General features: G+C 40.2%; 1 protein-coding gene across 3 annotated transcripts in view; it reads right to left on the reverse strand.

The window, feature by feature from the left end:
• cracr2b (calcium release activated channel regulator 2B) overlaps window positions 1–24,007 on the reverse strand; it is a 153,809-nt gene that overhangs the window by 35,857 nt on the left and 93,945 nt on the right. For all 3 annotated transcript variants that reach the window (XM_073049228.1, XM_073049225.1, XM_073049227.1), the window contains exons 8-10: window positions 15,476–15,663; window positions 9,264–9,335; window positions 7,847–7,901 (exon numbers count right to left, since the gene is read on the reverse strand). In XM_073049228.1, coding sequence (XP_072905329.1) covers window positions 7,847–7,901; window positions 9,264–9,335; window positions 15,476–15,663 — 315 coding nt within the window. The remainder of the gene's footprint in view (window positions 1–7,846; window positions 7,902–9,263; window positions 9,336–15,475; window positions 15,664–24,007) is intronic.

Genomic DNA, 24,007 nt, shown 5'->3' on the forward strand with positions numbered 1-24,007 from the left:
AGACTAGAACACACTGTTTTCCCAAGGGAGCTGGTCTCCTTACACATGAAGCAGAAAGTTAGCAAATAGTTCGAAAGGCAAATTTTAGTCTTAACTGAAAATGGGGTGGGTGTTTAAATGGGAACCTTGGTCACACAATGTTGGTTGATGAGACCAGATCTGAAATGTGGTGTGCAATCTTGCTTTCTCTAGAGAAGGAGGGATTTGCTTGAACTGAATTCAAAAAGGGTTTATTAAATTGATTCTGAGTGTGAAGAGGCTGGAATGAAGAACAGATTGCACCTCTGTGTCACCCACTGGATTTTGGAAGAAAGGTTTAGTAAGGATGGGTGCCCACCTGTCCTTATGGACATCTTGGGCTGACTGGCTGGTTTCATAGAAATATTCTGAGGAAGTTCAGCGGGGTGGATGCTGAAAGTACTTTCACCTCATCTGGAAATGCAGAAGGAAGGACACAGTTCCAGAATAAGAGATCTTTCACTTTGAAATACACTGAAGAGGATTTTTTCCCCGTTCAGAGGACCTTTGAGAATTCCCTAACCTGGATGCTTGGTGAGGCTGAATCCGCAAATACATTCAAAACCAACAAAGGGAGGTTTATGGTCTATCAGAATTGTTGTGTAACCGCCGCAGGCAGTTCCATGATAGATAGAGTTGTAGCTGAAAAAGTAGTTTAAGTTACTCATGCTGGAATTAATGATAAAGAACAAATGCACATGAGATTATATGGGTCCAAATGACAACATCCAACAATAAAGGCTAGACTTTGGAAGGAAATATTTTGTGCTGCAAGCTATAGCAATTTTAATGTCTAAATTTTAAAAGGACATACATTGGAAGAACAAACATTTCTCATCCAAACAGTAATCTGGGTATTGCTGGCTATGCTGGGCGCAACTCAAACACATAATTTAAATGCTTAAGCACAAGGAACTACTTTGACAAGGAATTATCAATTCAGCCTGACACTTAAAGCTAAAGGAATGGTGTGTTTAGATCTACAATTCCCCTTCTACAACGTGAATTGCCAACTGAAATAATGTTTTCTGCCAATCTTAAGTTGATGATTCAGACAGTAACTGTGGCCTAAGAACCTATCCTGGAAGAATCCAAAGAAGTTAACAAATAAAATTTTACATAAACATACGACAGATTAAAAGCTATAAAACCCTGCTAATATTTTACTTCTCAGGGAAATGTTTTCCCAAAAACTCTGAAAAATAGGGGACTTGTTTCAGAACTGAATTTATACTCAGTAGCCATTTTAGTAAGTACACATGCTCATCTGCTCATTAATGCAAATATCTGATTAGCCAATCATGTGGGAGCAAAGCAATGCATAAAAGCATGCAGGCATGGTCAAGAGATGCAGTTGTTGTTCAGATCAAGCATCAGAATGGGGAAGAAATGTAATCTAAGTGACTTTGACTGTGGAATGATTGTTGATGCCAGACAGGGTGGTTTGATTATCTCAGAAACTTCTGATCTCCTGGGATCCTTATGCACAACACTCTCCTGAGTTTACAGAGAATGGTGCGAAAAATAAAAAAACATCCAGTGAGTGGCAGTTCTGTGGGCAAAAATGCCTTGTTAATGAGAGAATGGCCTGACTGGTTTAAGCTGACAGGAAGGCATCAGGAACTCTAATAACCACGCATTACAACATGTGTGCAGAAAGAGCATCTCTGAATGCACAAAATGTCAAACCTTGAAGTGGATGGATCACAGCAGCAAAAGACTACAAACATACAGTCAGTGGCCACTATATTAGGCAGAAGGGAAGCCCAGTAAAGTGGCCACTGACTGTACCTAAACTTTCAAGCTGTGAGGATTTAATCCTTCCTCCAAACATTGGTGGAGAGGGTAACAGTAAATGTATTTTAATCAGTTTTAATTGTTAGCTGGTAGTTTTTTTTTTAAGTTCTCAAATGCATCTAAAACTATCCAAAAAAGAACAGGAATGGTGAATGTGTACAACATATTTGAACTCCAACTGCTTTGGAGAACATTACGTGAGCTGGGAAGGTCTAGTTATACTGGCTTCTCCCAAAACCTTTAGCAAATGAAACACAGGTAAATCAAGAAAGGCAAAACCTAACTGCAGTTTGGTGTGCTATTTGCCATGCATCCTAGCATCAATTAATGCAGTAATATGCTCAAAAACACCAGCCCCCTAAATTCTTTGCAAAACGAAAAACATTGTGTTATACCAAAATCTTATAAACAAATATTGTGCCAAAATTCAGAAGTACAAGAAATAAATTTGATAACTTCAAGGCCTGTTGAATACTACCACCAACCTACTGGCAAAATTAGTCACCAGTTAAGATTCCATCTCAACACTCTGATGCCATATCAGCTCCTCTCCTCATCAACTCAAGAGCATTGGGTACGACACAAGGAATGCAAATAAAATTTGCCAAGCCAGAAATTTAAAACACAGGAGGCATTTTGCCACAACTTGGCCCATAGGTTTGTAGACGTTGCTTAACAGATGCACATCTCGGCACTTCTTAAATGTTAGGAATGTTTTCTCTTCTATTGTCTTTATAAAATATTCCAGCCTGCCACCGTCCTCTGGAGAGAGAAAAATACCCTCTACTCCCTCTCAGCATTTTATCAATAATCTCAAAATTGTGCCCATGTTGCTAAAGACTTGTCCCATCAACTCCTTCACTACTTGTAAATTTCATACAAGTCACTAAATCTATGACTTATGAGCATTTCTTTGGATCTAATTGAAATACTATGCAGCCAGACACTAACTGTGGCTTTTAATACATCACACCGAATGGGCTTTGGGTAAAAGCTGATGGCAAACTATGAACTTTTTCCAATCAGTTTTGTATTGCCGTACTTATTTTTGCTTTGACTTAATCAGGTCTTTTATATATCCACTGTGTATATATGCAGTACCGTGCAAAAGCCTTAGGGAGTAAAGGTTGTTGGAATGGCGAGGGTGGAGCATCGGGAGGTGGCATGGATGCAGAAACACCCAGCCCTGAGACACCAGGCAAGGTTCCAAACAATTGGTTTATTGATCATTACAGAATGTCTCTCTGGTGCTTCCTGCACCCTCCCCTTTCCCTTTTCCTAACCATGATTTCCCTCTCCCTGACCCCCTTACCACTCTCAGTCCACAAAAGAGACCCATATCAGAATCAGAACAGACATATACATATACAGTGCATGTGGTTAAATGGGCCATCAGGTAATTGGGGCAGCTGTTTATTTAGGACAACTCATAAAGAACAAAAACTAATTAAAAATGGTCAGGATTCCCTTCATTTATTTGGGACATTATGCTGTTTAATTGGGACAGGAGTCTGTTGCTGAACAGTTTCAAACCTAGCATCAGTCATGGGCATTTGTGTGGCATTAGACACTACACCGTACTCCGAGCGAATATTTTTTAAAAGGCATCAGATGCATGCTTGTGTTCAAAAAGTAGTGATCTTCATCGCAATAGTTAGCAAGTAGTAAGCAGTAAGACAATTCAAAACTGTTTTGCTCACTGCAGTTTCAAGCACTAAGGCTTGGAGATGCCAGAAACAGTGAAAATGGAATGATTTCACTACTTCAACAAGTTAGAATGAAGAATTTAAAGGTATCAGCAATCATCTTGAATGTTACAATAAAAATGAAGATTTGGAAGATGCAATTATTGATAGCATTGTATAAAGGCAGTGCATTATTTGCACTAAGTGTCTGTGCTAATTTTGTTAATTTAGTCAATTAAAAGAACACAGCAGTGTACACTAGATTAATTCCTCTGTCAATAATGATTAGAAACAAATGAAGTCCTGCAGTAATATTGGTAGTGTTCTAATTTATTCGCTATTTCATTTAACTGCATTTTAACACAGTTACATGGTAGTTTGTATTTTTTATACTTTTTAAACTATTTCCATGAAACTTTGGCTAATTCGGGCAGCTGCTCAATTAGGCAAAAAGTACTGGTCCCAATGTGTCCCAATTAACTGGAATCCACTGCATATGCACATACATATAATACAAATAGTTAGATAGATGGTATATTATATGTATCAAATATGTGTATATATAGATCATACGTACAGTCATATCCAAAGACTATAGCAAGCATGCAAAGATTAAGTGGCCTTCATAGATGAGATGTGCATAATGCACACAACCCAGAATTTATGGTGAGGGTACTGTGAGAACTGGGAGAGGAATGAAATGTTTCTTCTGCAGTGACATAATCTCTCCACCACCACAAAATGAAATGATAAAATAACTTACATTTCAAAATGTTTAGAAAAGCAGGGCCTGTTGGTGCTCAAGAAAAATGGCAACTCACAATTACTAACTCATATTAAAAGATCTTTCAACAGGGTGGGGAAAAAATGGGCCTAATCACTTGATCTTGGGCTCGCCTCCTATTAGAATATGACTGGTCTGAAGATTAATTCGATCACCCATTGCCTCGAAATCTGATTGCCTAATCCTATGTTATTTCCAGTACTATCTGATTGAAAACTAGCTTTTCTGGGAGTAAATTGCAGACATGAAAATAAACAAAGCAACAGAAAAATAGGGAGAAGGGCAAATGTGACAAGGATATTGTGCAACACAGCAAAAATAGATTAAGTGGTATAGCATAAATTGGGAATATCTCATATTGAATAATATGCATTATTATGCATATTGCAAGGTCATGCAATTCAGAAAGGGAGATCAAAAGGCAGATTATTATCTAAATGGAGAGAGATTGCAAATAAGAGAGTACAGAAGGAAGTATGTGTCCATGTGAAAAAATCACAAGTTAGCAGGCAGAATATTGACCTTTATATAAAAAAGGGCGGCGGTTAAAAATAGGGAAGCTTTGTTTGTACAGGGTGTGGATGAGGCCACACCTGGAGTACTTCACACATTTATTTCAGGCGTAGCGGCACTGTAGAAACAATGGAGGCTCACCTTGTTAATTCTTGAGAGGCTGAACAAGTTGGACCTGTATCCTTTGGAGTTTAGAAAATTGAAATTGCAAGATATGAGATCCTAAGGGGGTATGATAGAGTAAATGTTTTCACTAGTGATGGACATGCGCCTTGAATTCCTTGTACATCTAAATTGCTTGTACATCTAAATTCCTTGTACATCTATACAAACAAAGGTGTATAGTTACAATGAAAGGAGAGTCATTTAAAACTGATGTGTGTGCAGAAATGTCTTCTCATCGGGAATAAGAGATCTCTGGAATACTTCGCCTGAGAGGGGTATGAAGGCTAGATCATTATTAGAATAGATACATTTTTTTAAAACACTGTGGAGTTGAGAGCTAAACAGTACTGGCACATAAGAAGAAATGAGGCCTGATTGAAATTGACTATGATCATATTGAATTGTGAGGCAGGGCTGATTGGCCTGTCTTGTGCAACAACCATTTTCTAGTCCTTTTGCACTTTGCTGGAAATGGAACTATTCTGTTTGCAGAGTGATAGGTTACACACAGGATGACATTGCTGCCTGTGAAACAGTCCCTTTGAGCCATTTTTTCTGGGAATTGTAAACGACTACCTCCAGGATTACAAGGTTTTAGTGAAGCACTGGATTCATACACTGTAAAGTTGAGACCCATGCCTACATCAAAATCTTTGGTTTACTCTATGTGACACCAATCCCCTTTTCTATCCAGCATTCTCCCAAGGTCTTGACATATTGATGCTTCAGCTCTACTGAACGTCTAATTCCTGGTGGTCCCAGCTTCCTCCCACTCCGACAGCAGTGGGGAGGGCCCACATTTTCAATTAGGAAAACTGCATTAAACTTCCACTGGAGGCAGAAGCCTGGTACAGACAGTTGCAACATGGAGCCTGATGACTGAATTGATTGTCATCCACAGCAACGACTATCTGGTTTAGTAATTTAGATGTATAAGAAATTCAAGGTGCATGTCCATCATTGTGACTTCAGCCAATTGCCATCTCATTGTGGCAGTTAAAGGTGCAATGGTACTTGGTTGAAAACATACAATTGCCGGGAGTTAAGCAAAGTCACACAGACATTTTGTTTTAATAATCCATGAATCAGAGTATTTCCACTATAATCTCAACTTCCCAGAAGGCCATCAGGGGGATTGTGTGGGTAATTGGCTCTTATGGAGAGGGATACACCATTTAACCTTTTGAGTTTGTTTGTGTGTAGTTTTTCATTGATTCTATTGAATTTCTTTGTTCTACTATGAATGCCTACAAGAAACTGAATCTCAGGGTTGTATATGGTGACATATTCGTACTTTGATAATAAATTTACTTTGAACTTTGAGTTTATTCTGCCATTCAGTTAAGTCATACCTGATCTAGAATTCACTCAGCTGCTTTAATACATATTTAACCAACTTGAAATAATTGACTTTTTCTGCAGTAGACCTTGCTCAAAATACAACCCAAGTAAGCTTGTGGACCCTTTACAAAAGACATAAAAATATTGCATATATATAGTCATTTTATCTGGTAAATATAATCACTTGAAATGTACACCGATTTCACCTTGTGCTTACAGCGTTACCTAGGCCAGCATGCAAAGGTGGTCATTGCAGATGTGATATGCAAACTTACACATTCCCAGACTTCATGCTACAGTGAGAAAACAATAAAATAACTTTGAAGGCTGGGAAGGAAACCCTTCTCAGAGTTAGTCAGTGAGCTATCCAGGCTTTGACTGGTGACAATAAAAACAAGCATTGTGTAAAATGATGTCATACTGTTCAAATAATGGTACAAGAATGAACAACAGAGATTCCTTTCTAAATACAAGCCAACCCCATGTTACAAATGGCCGACTTATGAACACCTGTACACACAAAGAGCTCCCGTAATAATTAAATTCAAAGGTTTGACATGCATAATTTCTACCGACGGCATTTCCATTTTTAGTAAATGTTCTCATTTAGTTTCACGGACTCGTGGTACTCAATATACAATGGAAGCACAGCTTTCATATTGAATGATTTTTGTGTGTTTTCTGACACATAAATAAAACCATTCTTAAAAAAAGAACCTGTTCATTCCTGAAGGATGGCTTGTAATAATATACCACCTTTCCTCACTGCAGCAGCTTATTTCTTCTTAAATTCTTGGTTAAAAAAGACATTTATCTACAGATTAAAACTCCCTTTCTCTGTGTCAACGTAGTTCAATTAAGTTGCATTTTTTTTCCCTTCACTGACCCATAATTTTTGAACCATACACTGAAATATCATGAAATCCTGAGTAAAGTCTCTGGTAACTGACTGGACATTACAAACCTTCCATGTATCAGGTGCAATAAAGAGAATAAGATTCCCCTTTTAAAACAACACACACGTGCCAAAGCAAATTTCAAAGACGCAGCACTGAATCAAATTAGTCAATTGAACAAACAGGGCTTCTTGAAGCAAATTCAATTCCTTGTAATGAAAAAAAAAGGTCTGTTGAGACATTTTGTTCTTCTCTTTTTCTTTTGAGAAGATTTCTAAGGAGACACAAATTTCCATCAAAATGTGTAAACATTTTGCATACATTTGTGGAAATGAAGCTGCCTTAAGGCTGACCTGACTCATCTTTCCACAGAGCAAATGCTCCTTTGCTTTTAGGCAGATTTAAACTTATTTTGTGTCCCAGTCTGAAAATAGCCAGCAGCACGCTACCTAACTGGCATTAATGCGGCACTCTCCTTCCTCCCAGTAAAAATGACACACTGGATAAGGCATAAAGTTTGACAGTCATGGCTCACTGTGGCCCCAGGGAACAGTATGTATGTCCATGTGCTGGTGGCAGCCACAGCAACAGCAAGTGCAGCAGCAACTGCTACGCTGGGGCATTACAAGTTGCTTTTTGAGACTAACCAGCTTCTTGGCTTCATGAGCATCCTTCTCATCTCGGAGTTTCTTGTTCAGCTCCCTGATTGAGAGACAGAGATTGATGTTTAATTAGCAGTCACCCGACTGAACTGTACAGTAACCCTGTCCCACCAACTCCATCTCACAGGGCTTAAATACTAGTGAATCATCAACAGTTACTTCCGAGGAGAGCTGACTGTAGGGAGCAAAATCGCCTTTCAAGCTCAGAATTGTTACACAGCACTATCTTTAATATTATAATTAATTTGTTCCTGTGATTTAGGTACTTGTTTAAACACACAAGCAAACATAATGGCTTAGTGTTACTAATCCAACCCAATTGTTACTTTTGTCCTTCCATGTGTCTCTAAAACTTGGATTACTTACAGCAAAAATTGCCACTCACTATCTCTACAAGACACTTCCTTTTGTCGAAAAGAGAAAGTCTCTACATTATGTATCTTCAACTTTTATGAATAAAGGCACTTTCAGAAATAAGTAGTGTGCTACCACATAGAGAACCTGTTGGACTTACTTTCTCAACTCCACAGTACTACGAAGAAAGCATTGATTGTGCTTGTAATACATGATATGTAGAAAAAGCTGGCAAGAGCAGGTAAGTTGAGGGTATACACAAGGTTTATGCAAATGCTCAAAATCATGAGAAAAACACACAAAATACTGGAGGAACTCAGCAAGCCAGGCAGCATCCATGGATGGGAATAAAGCATTGAAATTTTGGGCCGAGATTTCCCCTCCGTAGATGTTGCCTGTCTTGCTGAGTGCTTCCAGCATTTTGTTGTGTGTTGTTCAAGTTGAGGGTAAAAATTGTCTATTCCCACTCCTCTTTTAATTTTCCTTTATTCACATAAGAGACTACATTTTCCCTGTCATTTTATTTTCACACCTAAATCAGATTGAATGATATATCATAACTCCAGCAACCAGGATTCCGTCCTAAGCAATACATACAAAATGCTGGAGGAACTCAGCAGGTCTGGCAACATCTATGGAAATGAATAAAGAGTCGACATTTCAGGCCAAGACCCTTCTTCAGGACTGAGAAGGAAGGGGGAAGACGCCAGAATAAAAAGTTGGAGAGAAGGAGGCTAGCTGGAAGGTGATAAGTGAAGCCAGGTGGGGTGGGAAAGGTCAAAGGCTGGAGGAGAAGGAATTTGATAGGAGAGGAGAGTGAACTGATGAAGAAAGGGAAGGAGGATGGGACCCAGGGGACAGGAATAAGTAGGTGAGAAGTAAAAGGTCAGAGTGGGGAATAGAGGAAAGAGGGTGGTGGTGGAATATGTTCACCAGAAGGAGAAATCACTGTTCCTACCATCAGCCTACCCAGACTAAATATAAGGCATTGCTCCTCCACCCTGAGTCCTTTACAAAGTAGAGTTTTCCAATACACCTCAGTAATTACCTGAGCAGCTCCAGCTGTCTCAGTAGACTTTCTCTCTCCTTTTGCATGTTCTTTGACACATTCAGAACATCCCTGTTTGGAAACAAAGACAGAATTTCATAATTGTACTGTTGTGTTGGACAATTGAGGTTCATCTTGGTGACTGAAAAAAGCCATTCAAAACATGCCTGATACATAGCAAGTTGTACTTTGGAACTGCAAAGCCAGATTAATCTTACTTCATTTGTAAACCGCCCACTGATAGAAACAGACAGAATTTAATTGATAAATGGATATTGCCCTAAGCTTTGATCAGGGGTACCCAACCTAAAGTTCACGCACCCCTCAGTTAATGGTAGGGATCCATGGCATAAAAAAGGTTAGGAACCCCTGGCTTAGATAAACAGCCTAAATAACCTCATTACTATTGGTTGTACAAGGAATCAGAAGGTCCTTTCCAGTTAGTGACACCATAGACAATAGACAATAGGTGCAGGAGTAGGCCATTTGGCCCTTCTAGCCAGCACCACCATTCACTGTGATCCTGGCTGATCATACACAATCAGTACCCCGTTCCTGCCCTCTCCCCATATCCCTTGACCCCGCTATCTATAAGAGCTCTATCTAACTCTGTCTTGAATGCATCCAGAGAATTGGCCTCCACTGCCTTCCGGGGCAGAGCATTCCACATATCCATCAGTCTCTGGGTGAAAAAGTTTTTCCGCATCTCAGTTCTAAATGGCCTACCCCTTATTTTTAAACTGTGGCCTCTAGTTCTGGACTCACCCATCAGCGGGAACATGCTTCCTGCCTCCAGTGTGTCCAATCCCTTAATATTCTTATATGTCTGAATCAGATCCCCTCTCATCCTTCTAAATTCCAGTGTATACAAGCCCAGTCGCTCCAATCTTTCAACATATGACAGTCCCGCCATTCCGGGAATTAACCTTGTGAACCTACGCTGCACTCCCTCAATAGCAAGAATGTCCTTCCTCAAATTTGGAAACCAAAACTGCACACTATACTCCAGGTGGGGTCTCATCAGGGCCCTGTGCAACTGCAGAAGGACCTCTTTACTCCTATACTCAATTCCTCTTGTTATAAAGGCCAGCATGCCATTAGCTTTCTTCACTGCCTGCTGTACCTGCATGCTTGCTTTCATTGACTGATGTACAAGAACACCTAGATCTCGTTGTACTTCCCCTTTTCCTAACTTGACTCCATTTAGATAGTAATCTGCCTTCCTGTTCTTGCCACCAAAGTGGATAACCTCACATTTATCCACATTAAACTGCATCTGCCATACATTTGCCCACTCACCCAACCGGTCCAAGTCACCCTGCATTCTCATAACATCTTCCTGACATTTCACACTGCCACCCAACTTTGTGTCATCAGCAAATTTGCTAATGTTACTTTTAATCCTTTCATCTAAATCATTAATGTATATTGTAAATAGCTGCGGTCCCAGCACCGAACCTTACGGTACCCCACTGGTCACAGCCTGCCATTCCGAAAGGGACCCGTTAATCACTACTCTTTGTTTCCTGTCAGCCAGCCAATTTTCAATCCATGTCAGTACTCTGCCCCCAATACCATGTGCCCTAATTTTGCCCACTAATCTCCTATGTGGGACTTTATCAAAAGCTTTCTGGAAGTCCAGGTACACTACATCCACCGGCTCTCCCTTGTCCATTTTCATAGTTACATCCTCAAAAAACTCCAGAAGATTAGTCAAGCATGATTTCCCCTTCATAAATCCATGCTGACACAGACTGATCCTTCTACTACTATCCAAATGTGTCGTAATTTCATCTTTTATAATTGACTCCAGCATCTTTCCCAGCACTGACGTGCAGTTACAAATAAATAGGCCTGTATACATTCTCTGATATTAAATAGAACCATTGAACCAAGGGCTATATAAATTTAAGGAGCTTTGATGAAGGGTGGTTAGTTTACTCATAGTCATGTGCAGTGTCTGAATAGTGCTAGGCAGTTTCTGCCATGTTGCCTACGCCATTAAATTTATAAATATTCTACATGAATTCTTTCAATAAAACTCCCTCAATATTTGATTCTCATCTATCCTCTGAAGAGGCTAGCAAGCCCCCCAAACGTTTAAAAACAGACGACTTTTGCAGAGCTACTAGCTGTGAGCAATGAATACTGGATTTACCAGAAATGCCCGTGTCCAAGAAATGGATGATAATGAGAACATTTAAAGCATCAAGCAAACTAAAATATTAAAGAGAACTAAACAGCATCAGTGTCACTTGGTGTAAGGAAAGGGGGTGGGGGTTTGTGCTTGAATATGTCTGCCCTCACCATTTATCATGTGAACTGTGACAACATTAGTTGTTTTCCAAAAGGAAATCCAGGATTTGAAAAATGCTTATGTTTCTGGTTTTAAAGTTGACTGTGAAATATGACAGGAATAAAATTAACAATGACAAAAACATGGAAATTATTTTTAACACCATTTCTTCTTTGTTAGTCCAAGCATTACCTCCAATTATCACAAGGCCTTGACTTTTTCTTCAAACAAAAAAGAGCATTTATGTCCTTTTGATGCACTAAAAATGCTTTGCAAATCCTTACCTAATTTTTAAAGTGCTATGACAACAAAACTTCTATGTGTTTTGTTCTTGCAAGTCAACGTTTGCTGTCACCTTTGCATTCTCCAAGGATGTTGTTAGGTACATCCATGTCACTTTGGTCTGAAGTAATTTGTAGGCCAAACTATGATAGTATGTTCCCTATCCAGTAGGAATACGTGGTTTTTAAAGTAGTTACTTTTCTGGTATCATCTATCAAATTTTAAGATTAGCACATGCAGTGTGCAGTAATCCACAAACAGTGATTGCGATACATAATTCATTCATTTGTTGGTGGTGTTGACTGAAGGGAAACGATTATTCTCAATACTGAGAAACTATGTGATGATTCTTTGAGAAGATCTTTCAATGATCAAAACAGGAGGATTTCAATGAGCAGTGTGTAATGCTAACTAACAGTTATGGTTCACTCTGTAGCAACTACAATCCAATAACTTCTCTTCTATTATTTCATTACTCATTGATAGAATTGCTATGGAACGATATCACTCTTTCATAATTCGTTACTTGGATAAATCAGGTAACATTGAAGTTTTATCTGGCATGCCAAAGGCAGGATTTATGTTAAAATCAGAAACAAATGCTGAAACAAGTTAAACATGGTCTTTTAGCTTCTTGAACACAGAACAGTACAATACAGGAACAGGCTCTTCAGCCCACATTATTGTGCCAAGGCAATTAAATTATTAATCAGATGGCCAACTAAACTAATCCCTTATGCCTACACGGCGTCCGTATCCTTCCACTTTCCTCACATTCATGTGCCTATCTAACAGTCTTTTAAAAGCCAGTGTACCTGCATCTAGCAGCATCTTAGGCACCCACCCGTCTCTCTATAAAAAAACTTGCCCTTCACATCTCCTTTGAAATTACCCCCCTCACCTTAAATGCATGCCATCACGCATTTCAACCCTGGGAAGAATACACTGTCCCGTCTACTCTATCCATGCCTCTCATAATCTTATAAACCTCTAGCAGATCTCCCCTCAGCCTCCGCCGCTTCAGATGGAAAAAAAACAAGTTTGCCCAACCTCTCATTATAGGACAGGCATTCTAATCCAGGAAGAATCCTAGTAAACCTCTTCAGCCCCTCTCCACAATGCCTAGTCCACCCTTCCAATAATGGGGCAACCAGAACTTTATGCAATACTCAAGACTCAGCCTAACTAGAGTTTTAAAAAGCTGCAACATAACTTCATGACTTTTGAACTCAGTGCCTCAGCTAATAAACAGAAGCATGCCGTATGCCTTCTTAACCACTCTATCAACTTGTGTAGGCACATTCAGGGAGCCATGAACTTGAACCCCAACATCATTCTGCTCATCAATACTGTTAGTTAAAGATCTTGCCCTGAAGGGTACTGTCTCTTTACATTTGATCTACCGAGGTGAAACACTTCACATTTGGCTGGGTTAAACTCCATCTGCCGCATCTCTGCCCATATCTGCAACTGATCTATATCCAGCAGTAATCTTCTACTATCTACTGCACAACACTGCCAATCTTCATATCATCTGCACATTTACTAACCAACCCATTCACATTTTTGTCCAGGTCTGCTCATGAACAGCAGTGGACTCCGTACAGATCTCTGTGAAACACCACTAAGCATGGACCTCCAGACAAAACTAATCCCTTTGACCACTACCCTCTGTCTGCTATGGGCAAACCAGTTCTGAAACCAATCAGCCAATTTGCCATTGATCCTATGCATCTTATGGTTGACAAATCGTGCCTACACTTACTTAGAAAAGCACTGCTGATGTAATCATTACATATTTTCCTTTGTACATATAAATTATTCTTCTATTATTACTTTTTAATGTTAAAAGCTGATTTAGATATCCTTAGAGTGCTTCAGTAAACCTTTTTCCATATAGGTGTGCTGAGTACAAATCATGAACCCCAATCTTTATTGGACATCAGACATATTCAGCTCAAATTTTATTTCAGTCTTTTCTGGACAGCAAACAGCTTGATCGTTTGAAATGGCAAAGAAATATATATTGTGGACAAAAGCAACCATTTCAACTTGACTAGTGATTACAGATTTTAATCAAGTTTGTTCTTCAGTAGAATTGACCTTTTACCATTCACAAACCCATCGTCCACTAGCAATAATTACTGCTTTATTACTTTAAAAAAGAAACATCAGTTGTCAGTTTCTGATTAAAATCTGTATCATTATCATTAGCTTTAACTCTTTTTTTTCATTTGCAATATAAGGTAACAACGATCATGCAGCAAGATATAGTACGTCAGCATTCATTATCCCCAAAGTAACATTCAAGTGTGACAGCATAGATTAAACTGGCATAATGTATTGCCAACCCTGGCTGTGAGTCCTTCTGCCTCATGATACCCTCCTGCCACCTGCACCATCCTATATGCCTCAGCCTGATCACCTCAACGTTCAATGACAAACACAAGTGTCACCACATGAATGCATGATTCCTGGCTGCTGGTTAAACAAGTCATTTTCTTTCCCATCATTAATATTTAAATAATAACTGAATTAAAACATTTACAGCATGTGGCTTAATGCTCCTATGATTTTTCTCACTGGGTTTACTCCGTGAAGTTACTTTGAGTTTAATTTTTAATTCCAAAGGCACTCTTGCGGAAGCCCAGCGGATCACTGAAGTAGGCTGAGGAGGGATAAGGTAATTGAAGTAGGAACTGGCCCTTTCAAATCTCTTACTATCTTCCCTTTCAGTTAGTCCTAACGAAGGGTCTCGGCCCAAAACGTCAACAGTGCTTCTCCCTATAGATGCTGCCTGGCCTGCTGCATTCCACCAGCATTTTGTGTGTGTTGCAGGAATAGGCCACGTGGTTCTCCAAACCTACCCTCACACTCAGTACGATCATGGCTGATCTACACTTGCCACTACTCCTCAACCACACAGCCTGATACCCACAGCCCTCAATTTGCTGTTGTTTTAAAAAATGCATTTACCTCGACCTTAAATACTTCTAGCGTAAAGCACGCAAAGCATTTTCTGTAAAGATTTCCAAAGTTTCTCCTGCCCTCTATTAAGCAAAATATGTATGTATCTTAATTTTAAATGATCAATTCTAAATGGCAAAAAATGCAGGGAAAGCTTAGGATGTGACCTGAATCCCAGTGACTGATCCAAAAACTTGGACACTGATACAAGAAAAAAGGAGAGAGATTTAAAAGAGACATGAGAGGTAACTTCTTTACACAGAGGGCAGTAAATACCCAGAATGAGCTTCCAGAGAAAGTGATTGAGGCAAGTACAATTGCAATATTTAGGAGACAAACAAGAGAAAATCAACAGATGCTGGAAATCTGAGCAACACACACAAAATGCTGGAGGAACTCAGCAGGCCAGGCAGCATCTATGGAAAAGAGTAAACAGTCGACGTTTTGGGCCGAGACTACTTATCAGAAGTTCCTCCAGCATTTTGCGAATATTTAAGCGCACTTGGATAGGTACATGGAGGGGAGATCTTTAGAGGATCTGGGGCTGAGTGCGAACACCTGGGACTAGCAGGGATGATGCATGGAGCAGTTGGGCTGAATGGCCTGTTTCTGGACTGTAGTACACTATGACTCTTTGATTAAAGATTACTTAGATGGCAGCACCTACCTTGCTTTCTTCTGATGCTCATCTCGGGCCTCTTCTTGAAGAATCTGGAGTTGATAGCGTGTATTGCTCAGGTCTTGCTTAGTCCTCTCCAGCTGTTCCTGTAGCTCCTCATTCATCTGTCTCAGTCTCTCATTTTGCACCCGGATATCTACTTGCTCACAGTTAAACTCCTCAAATTGTTGCTCCAGCTGTCAATGTGATTGATCAAGCATCATATAAACGTACATTTTTAAAAACCTTTTGTTTAAATTATTTTACTGGACAATGGGATTGCATTAGCAAATTCCCTGCCATCGTCATCTTGGTGTTTATTGTTGATCAAAAGGTTAATCAGACAGTTATATTAATACAATGGTTATCATATCAGATCAGAAGCTTGACATATTTGGCATGTGGCTCAGCAGAGTCTTTTTATCTCTCTCTCTCTCCCCCCCTCCCCCCAAAAAAAATTGCAATTGCTTTCTACTTCTCATTGACACTTAACATCATCAACATTGTCCAGCACCAAGCAGCCGGCTTGATCAGCACCTCATCAGCCAGATTCAGCATTCACCACCTCCTGGTGCACTGTCCCCACATTGTCTGTCATCTGCTAAGCAATGCACCCAGACATCCTCAACTTCACCTCCTGACCATGGACCAACCACTGCTAAAGGGGCAAGGACAGCAAGTGCTTGCAGATATCACCACTGGCGAGTTCACCTCCAAGTTACACATGATTTTGATTTTCAAATCCTCTTCGGTTCCTTCATTATCACTGGGCCAAAAAGCTGAAATTTCCTGCATAACAATATTGTGGGAATGCTACTCAATATAAGTATGGTGGCCATCATTAAGGCCCTTCACCATTCAGGATATTTCAGGGAGGAGGTACAGGAGCCTGAAGACCCACACTCAATTCAAGAACAGCTTCTTCCCCTCCACCATCAAATCTCTGAATGGTCCATAAACCCATGAAAACTCTTTTTGCCCTTTTTTATGTAACTTTATAGTTTATTTTACATCTTGCACTGTTCTGCTGCCGCAAAGCAATAAATTCCACATGTTAGTGATAGTAAAGCTGATTCTGATTTCTAGATGTCAGATCATTACGTCTTCCCAAAATTAAATATAATTATGCAATCAATGCTCACCATAGATTCGGAGACAGCTGTTCAGTTTGATGACAGTACATTCAGTCCACATTTCAAAAAACAATGCTTAAAATGTGAAACATATTCCAATAAAGTTCTCTCATGTATCTCGCTATTGGACATTTGGAATACACTAATATGTTGGGTCCAGGATATATCTTCTAAGATAATGATGCCCAGGAAATTGAAACTGCTCATCCTTTCCCCTGCTGACGCCTTAATGAAGACTGGTGTGTTCCTCCCAACTTCCCCTTCCTGATTCTGGTTCTGATAGAGGATGCAAAGGTCACTTACAGAAGTGCCCAGTGAGACTGAACTGAATGATTCGGTGAAGATCAATCATCAACACCAGGTATACCTTCTTCCTCTTGAAAAAGAACAATATTCAGCATTGACAACTGACTGAAATAATACGAGAACTGAAGCAATAACAGAGACACCATGACAATTAATTACACAATTCCCTAAATTCACCTGTCTAATATACTTTCCTGAAAAAGCACCTAAAATGACCTAAGCAGTTCCCATGGTAGGCTCCTTAAGAAAATCAGGAAGCATAGGATCCAGGGAAACATGGCTGCGTGGATTTAGAACTGTCACGCCCAGAGTAGGTGGTAATAGGATGGAGTGTATTCTGCCTCGATGTTGTTGACCAGTGGTGCTCCACTGGTATCAGTTCCGGGAACAGTGTTCACTGTGATTTTTATAACTTACTCGGATAAGGAAGTGGTATGGTGGGTTAGTAAGGTTGAAGATGACATGAAGCTTGGTGGATAGTGTAGAGGGTTGTCAGAGGTTACAGAGGGACATTGATAGGATGCAGGACTGGGCTAAGCAATGGCAGGTGGAGTTCAGTTCAGAAAAGTGTGAAATGATAGACTTTGGAAAGTCAAACTTGAAGGCAGGGTATAGGCTAAATAGTAGTAGGATTCTTAGCAGTGTGGAGCAATACAGGATGCAAGTCCATAGATCTCTCAACGTTGCTGCTCAGGTTGATAGGGTGGATAAGATGGATGTTGTGTTTGCCTTCATCAGTTGGGGGACTGAGCTCAAAAGCCGCAAGGTAATGTTGCAGCTCTAGAAAACTCTGGTTGGACCACGCCTGGAGTACTGTGTTCAGTTCTAGTTGCCTCATTACAGAAGGATGTGGAAGCTTTAGGGAGGGCACAGAGGACGCTGCCTGGATGAATGAGCTAGAGCCTCTCTCTTTGGAGTGAGTGAACATGACACATGACCTGATAGAGGGGTATACGATAAGAGTCACTGATAGAGTGGACAGCCAGCACCTTTTATATCCCCATGGTGTGAATGTGAAATATGAAGGGGAATAATGTTAAAGTGATTGGAGGAATATATAGGGAGGTTGTCATAGTTTTTTTTATATTACACAGAGTGATGGGTGCAATGTATCTGCCTCCATCACCACCTCTGTCACCCGCACTGACAGGTTGTGGTGGTAGAGGCAGATACATTATGGACATTTAACAGATTTAGGTAGGCACATGGAGAAAGAAAAGTGGACGGTTATGCAGGAAGGAAACATGAGGTCAGGGGTTCCTAACCTGGGGTTAACGGGCCCCTCAGTTAATAGTAGGGGTCCATGGCATTAGATTGTTCTTGAGGTAGGTTAAAAGGTCAGCACATCACGGGTTGAAGGGACTCTTCTGGGTTACACTGTTCTATGTTCTCTTCTTTGCTATGTTGCGCATTCCTTCCGCATCCAAAATTACTACCGTTAATAGTTAATTGTGTCTACTTGTCAAACTAATATTTAACTAGCTTCAAAGGGAATCTCCCAAGTAGATGCAGAGTCTAAATTTACTTTCCATTTTAATATTTTTCTTATTTTCTTCAGACTTGGAAAAAACTAACAAAAAAAACTAATGAAAAAAACTACAGCACATTCACAAAAACCACAACCACAGCAAAATCAAATTAAGTATTGAGCAGCAAAAGAGAAAAAATATATAAAGGCAAAAAGTAAACATACCCAGCAGAGGTGCACCGCACCTACAAACCTCAGTCCTCACCCCGTAAGAAAGTCCAATACAGGGCCCCATCTCCTTTCAAAGATGTCCGCTCTGTCCTCATTACATAGTCTCAGCCTCTCCAAATGTAGAGTGTTTGCCAGCTCTCTCAGCCACAGATCGTACGTAGGCACAGAGTCCATTTTCCACATTTGCAGGATTAACTTCTTAGCAATCACCATTCCAAACAATACAGCCACTTTTTCATACTTATTGGCTGAAAATAGGGAGCTTGTTGCTCCAAGGATGGCTATGAGCGGCTCCGGTTCCCACCGCTTCCCATAAGCCTCAGAGAAACAGTGAAAAATACTTTTCTAGTATGCATAAAGCTTACAACATGACCAGAATGAACGTGACAAGTTACTGTTCTCAGATTTACATCTATTACAAACTGGTGAAACATCAGGATAGAAGCTGTGCAACTTTTCTTTGGAATAATGTTGTCTATGTTTTGTTTTAAACTGTATAAGTCTGTGTCTAACGTTGACCGAACAATCATGTATACTCTTTAAACACTCATCCCAGACCTCCTCTGTCAGTTCAATACCCAATTCATCCACCCATGCCTGTTTAAGACCTGCAGTATTAACATGAACTCCATTATGTAGGATCTGATAAAAATATGATACAGCACAAGTAACAGGATCAAATTTATTTATTGCCTCCAGGGACTCATAGTTGTCTAAAACCTCGAAATTAGGTATATATTTCCTAACATAATCTCAAATTTGTAAATATCTAAAAAAACTAGATGCAGGGATATTGTAAACTGCTTGTAACTGCGCTAGTGAGGCAAAGTTTCCATTAATATATAGGTCACCTACACTACAGATGCCACTCTGTTTCCAGGTGGGAAAAACAGTATCATTCAGGCCAGGCAAAAAGGAATGATTGTCACAGATCGGAGTGTCAATATAAGTTTTTGGAGCCTTAATGTGTAGTTGAATCTGCTTCCAAGTTCTTATAGGGCTGCCGACCACGAAGCTGTTACTAAAATGTGACTTATTAACTGCCGTGGGGCTATTAAGGAGAGCTGGTAAGGAAGTCTTCTTACAAAGCACTTGCTCTATGAGTAACCACGCTGGGCATGAGTCTGAGGTAGAGGGTGAGTCTTTTTTCCACCATGTAAGAATGGATAGGTGGGCAGACCAGCAATACATTTTAACATCCAGTAGGGCAAAACCACCTGCTTCCTTAGGCTTTGACAAGTGTTTTTTAGTAATTCTAATGGCTTTATAATTCCAAATGAAGGGTATAATAATTGAATCCAATTGCTTAAAATATGACTAAGGAATAAAACATGGAATTGACTGGAAAAAATGAAGAAATCGTAGCAGTAAAATCATCTTGATTGCGTTAACCCTCCCCACCAAAGAAATTGGAAGGGTTTTCCAAAAGTCAATATTGCATTTAACCTGCTCAACTTTGTTTCACCAATTCACTTGCAAAAGATCATCTGGGTTTTTTGTAATAGTCACACCAAGATAGGAAAAATTATCTTAAGTTATTTTAAAGGGAATAGACTGTAAATGCTCTGTATTAACCACTGCAGTGACTGGCATTGGTTCAATCTTATCCCAATTAATAGAGAGACCTGAGAAACTACCAAAATTATTAATTAGAGTCAGAAGGGCAGGTATTGATGTTTGTGGGCTGGAGATATATAAAAGGACATCGTCAGCATTTAACAAAATGTGATGTTTATGTCCATGCATATCAATGGGAGATATCAAAGGGTCCTGTCTGATGCTAACAGCCAGTGGCTCAATGATAACTGCAAACAAAAATGGAGAAAGGGGGCAGCCTTGATGAGTCCACGATGAATTGCAAAAGGAGAGGAAATATTCTGATTAGTGATAATTCAAGCAGATGGATGTGAATAAATTATCTCAATCCATATAATGAAGGATGGCCCAAACCCGAATTTCTTAAGTACAAACATCATATGTGGCCATTCCACTTGGTCAAATGCACATTGCACATCTAAGGAGATGACTACAGACTCTTCTGCATGCTTTGTATATAAAATATTGAAGAGATGGCGCGGATTAAAATACGTATGTCTGCGTGGCATAAAGCCAGTGTGGTCTGGATGAATGATAGAACAAATGCGTTCTTTTAACCTATTGGCCAGGACCCATCGGCAGCAGCGAAACGGGGCGATGTGATGAAACCACCTCAGGATCACGGCCTGGTTTTGGAATCAGGGAGACATTTACATAAAGTGGGTGGCAATCTGGAAGCTAACCTAGAGTGGTTCAACATTCGTAGGAGCAGAAGCGACAGTTCTGGACCAAATATTTTTGAAGAATTCCATGCTAAAGCCATCCGGACCTGTTGCCTTATTATTGGGGAGGGAGGAAATGACCTTCTTAATCTCATCTAGGCTAACATCAGCATCAAGTGCATTTACTGAATCTGTTGACAGCGTGGGCAGATTCAGATTATCAAAAAATGCTTCCATAGCTTCAGCATCCGGATTGGTGAATATTAGCATAGAACTCCGCAAACACATTAAATTTTTCCGGGTCCATCAATAAAAAGCCATCTTCCGCCATTATACGATGTATGGCCCTGGAGGCCTGCATCCGTCTTAACTGATGGGCTAATAACTTATGGGGCTTTTCACCGAGCTCAAAATACCTCGGTCTGACTTGTGCCAGTAGTTTTGAAACACTCTTGGACATTATAGAATTATACTCATACTGTAAGGTAGTAATCTTATTAAGTAATTCTGCTTCATCGTTTATTTTGTAAGAAGCTTCCAGATTTGCCAACTGATCATCTATTTCAGTTAACCTTGTCTTGGATCTTCTTTTTTCCACTGTTTCATATGTTATTATGCAACCTCTGATAACCACCTTCATGGCCTCCCAAAGAATGGAATCACCAACACCGCCCACATCATTGGTGCTTATGTATAGATCTATCTTATCTGAAAGAGCAAAAATCTTTATCTTTTAGCAAAGCATTATTTAAACGCCAACTATATTCACTTCTTTTGTGGTTCAATTTAAGTATAAGGGAGACAGGAGCATGATCCGATTTAATATATATTATGGTAAGTGCAACCCACTACTGAGGAGACCAATTTCGAATCTAACAGAAGATAATCAATCCTAGAGTAGGATTTGTGTACTGCGGAAAAATATGAAAAATCTTTCTTTGTGGGATTAAGGAGCCTCCAAATATCTACTATGTTATACGATTGCATGAGATTATTAAGTGTTACACTATTTTCAAGCGAACAAACTTGGGGACGTTGTCGATCTAGAAGGGAGTCTAAAATGCAATTAAAGTCTCCACCTGCAATGATGTTAGAGTCAGATGGATGGCCTTAAAGAGGTTCTGGAAAAAAATTGGATCAATAAAGTTGGGCCTGTACACATTCACTAGTGTCAGTGGCATGGAGTTTAATATTCCACTTACTATTACGTATCTGCCCCTCAGGTCAGTGATAGTTTGTGTGTGAATAAACGGTATGCTTTTTTTAAAATTAGGATTGCAACACCTCTAGTTTTTGTACTAAAATTTGACTGGTAGTCCTGAGATGCCCAGGAGGGACAAAGCACTTCTGCTGCTGTTTTCTTAATTTGCGTTTCTTGGAGAAAACAATTATCAGCCATAAGTGTACGAAGATGTGCATTCACCTTCCCTCTCGTCAGTGGACTATTCAACCCCCGTACATTCCAGCTGACAAGTTGAATCTCACCAGTGCTGTGCATATGCAGATTAGATGTCATGTCTGCTGCTTAACAAAAAAAATATGCAGTATGGTCGAGGCGTAACACAAACGGTAACTCGAACAAACAGATGTGCTGTAGCAACCCCTTGAGAAACACAAAAAACCCACCCAAAAATAAAAACACACCAGGAGTAGTACTTCCATACCCCTAACCTGGAGTCAAAGCTATATCCATGGGCCAACACATGGCCCGGAATAGCGAGATAACTACCCATTACTCACTAAACGCGGGAGGAACACCTCTTCACAAATACACTGTGAAACAGAAAACTAAACACTAACAATCAGTCCTCACCCACATCTTAATATGAGCTTACTTTTCAGTTCCTCGTGCGCTGAACGTAATAAAGTCTCCAGATGAAGCCGCTAGCGATCAGCGACAAAACCAGTGACCCAGCGTTAATCCGTTTTTAGGTTGATACAGTGTCAGAATGCCAATCTTTAACTTCTCGGCTCAGGAACTCCTCAGCTACGGCTACAGTGCTGAGTGTACAGGTGGTGTTGTTAACTGTAACCATAAACCTCGCCAGGTACCGGAATCCACACCAAATTTTCCTGGCTTTGCATTTCTCCTTGATGTTCTGAAAATCGTGACGTTTTCTCATGGTGGCCGAGGTTAAATCCGGGTGTATGAACCCCGGGTGCCTGTCATATAGCAGCAGAGCTCTCTCCCTGGACAGCCATAGCACCAGCTCTTTAACCTGGTAGTGGTGTAGCCTAGCAATAATAGCTCTTGGCCTGCCATTTTTAGCCAGTGCTAGGCTCCGGTGGGCACGGTTCATTTCAATCGGCTGGTGGAAATGTTCTTCCCCTAGCAACTTCAGAAGCAACGTGGCCACAAATTCCGTCGGCTTATTGTTTTTGGCTTTCTCCTAAACCCCGATAATGCGAATGATTTGACGGCGAGACTGAGCTTCATGGTCATCCACCCTAGCCTGTAGCTGTGTATTTTGGGATATTAGGCTATCAAGCCGCTTCTCCAACTCTTCAATTTGCCTCTCATACGATTCGGCAGTATCCTCCATTAAACAAACACGCTTACTAGCTTCGGCTAGAGCTGCTGTTAGAATAAGTCATGATTGACTTATTCTGCTCAGCATGTCTCCCGTCTGCCAAACAGTACAGCTTGTTTACAGCCACAAGGGCTTCTTCAATGGTAGTTGGGACCGGGACGCTAGCAGCATTAGCTTTAGCTTCTCCTGGGCCCGCTAGTTTCGCGGAGCCCTCACCAGAATCATCTTCTCCTGCGCCCTTTTCTTGTTTCTTCCCTTTACCTGGCTTCGTCATTTCGTTCAGCCCGTTACAGCTCACTTTTCAGTCCCTTACAAAATAAGAATTTGGGTGAGGCAAAAGGTGAAGATAGGCGCAACTCCCGGGACACACTTCTTCTCCATACCAAGACCCCCCACGTGACCGTCAGCATTTACTTTCTAAGTGAAGGAGTTAAATGATTTTGATCTCTATTTACCTTGCAAAGTTAAAATAACAATGTTGCATGCTTCGGAAATTAAACCTGCTCTCAGTGAAAGGCTTAAAACCAGGTGAAGATTTTTTTCCCCTTCATCTATTAATGTGACGTTTCTCACATAAACTCTTGCTTCTATAATTATTTCCCACCTGCAGCAGT

Source organism: Hemitrygon akajei, chromosome 6 (genome assembly GCF_048418815.1).
Source record: "Hemitrygon akajei chromosome 6, sHemAka1.3, whole genome shotgun sequence".
In the NCBI taxonomy this organism is placed as follows: domain Eukaryota; kingdom Metazoa; phylum Chordata; class Chondrichthyes; order Myliobatiformes; family Dasyatidae; genus Hemitrygon; species Hemitrygon akajei.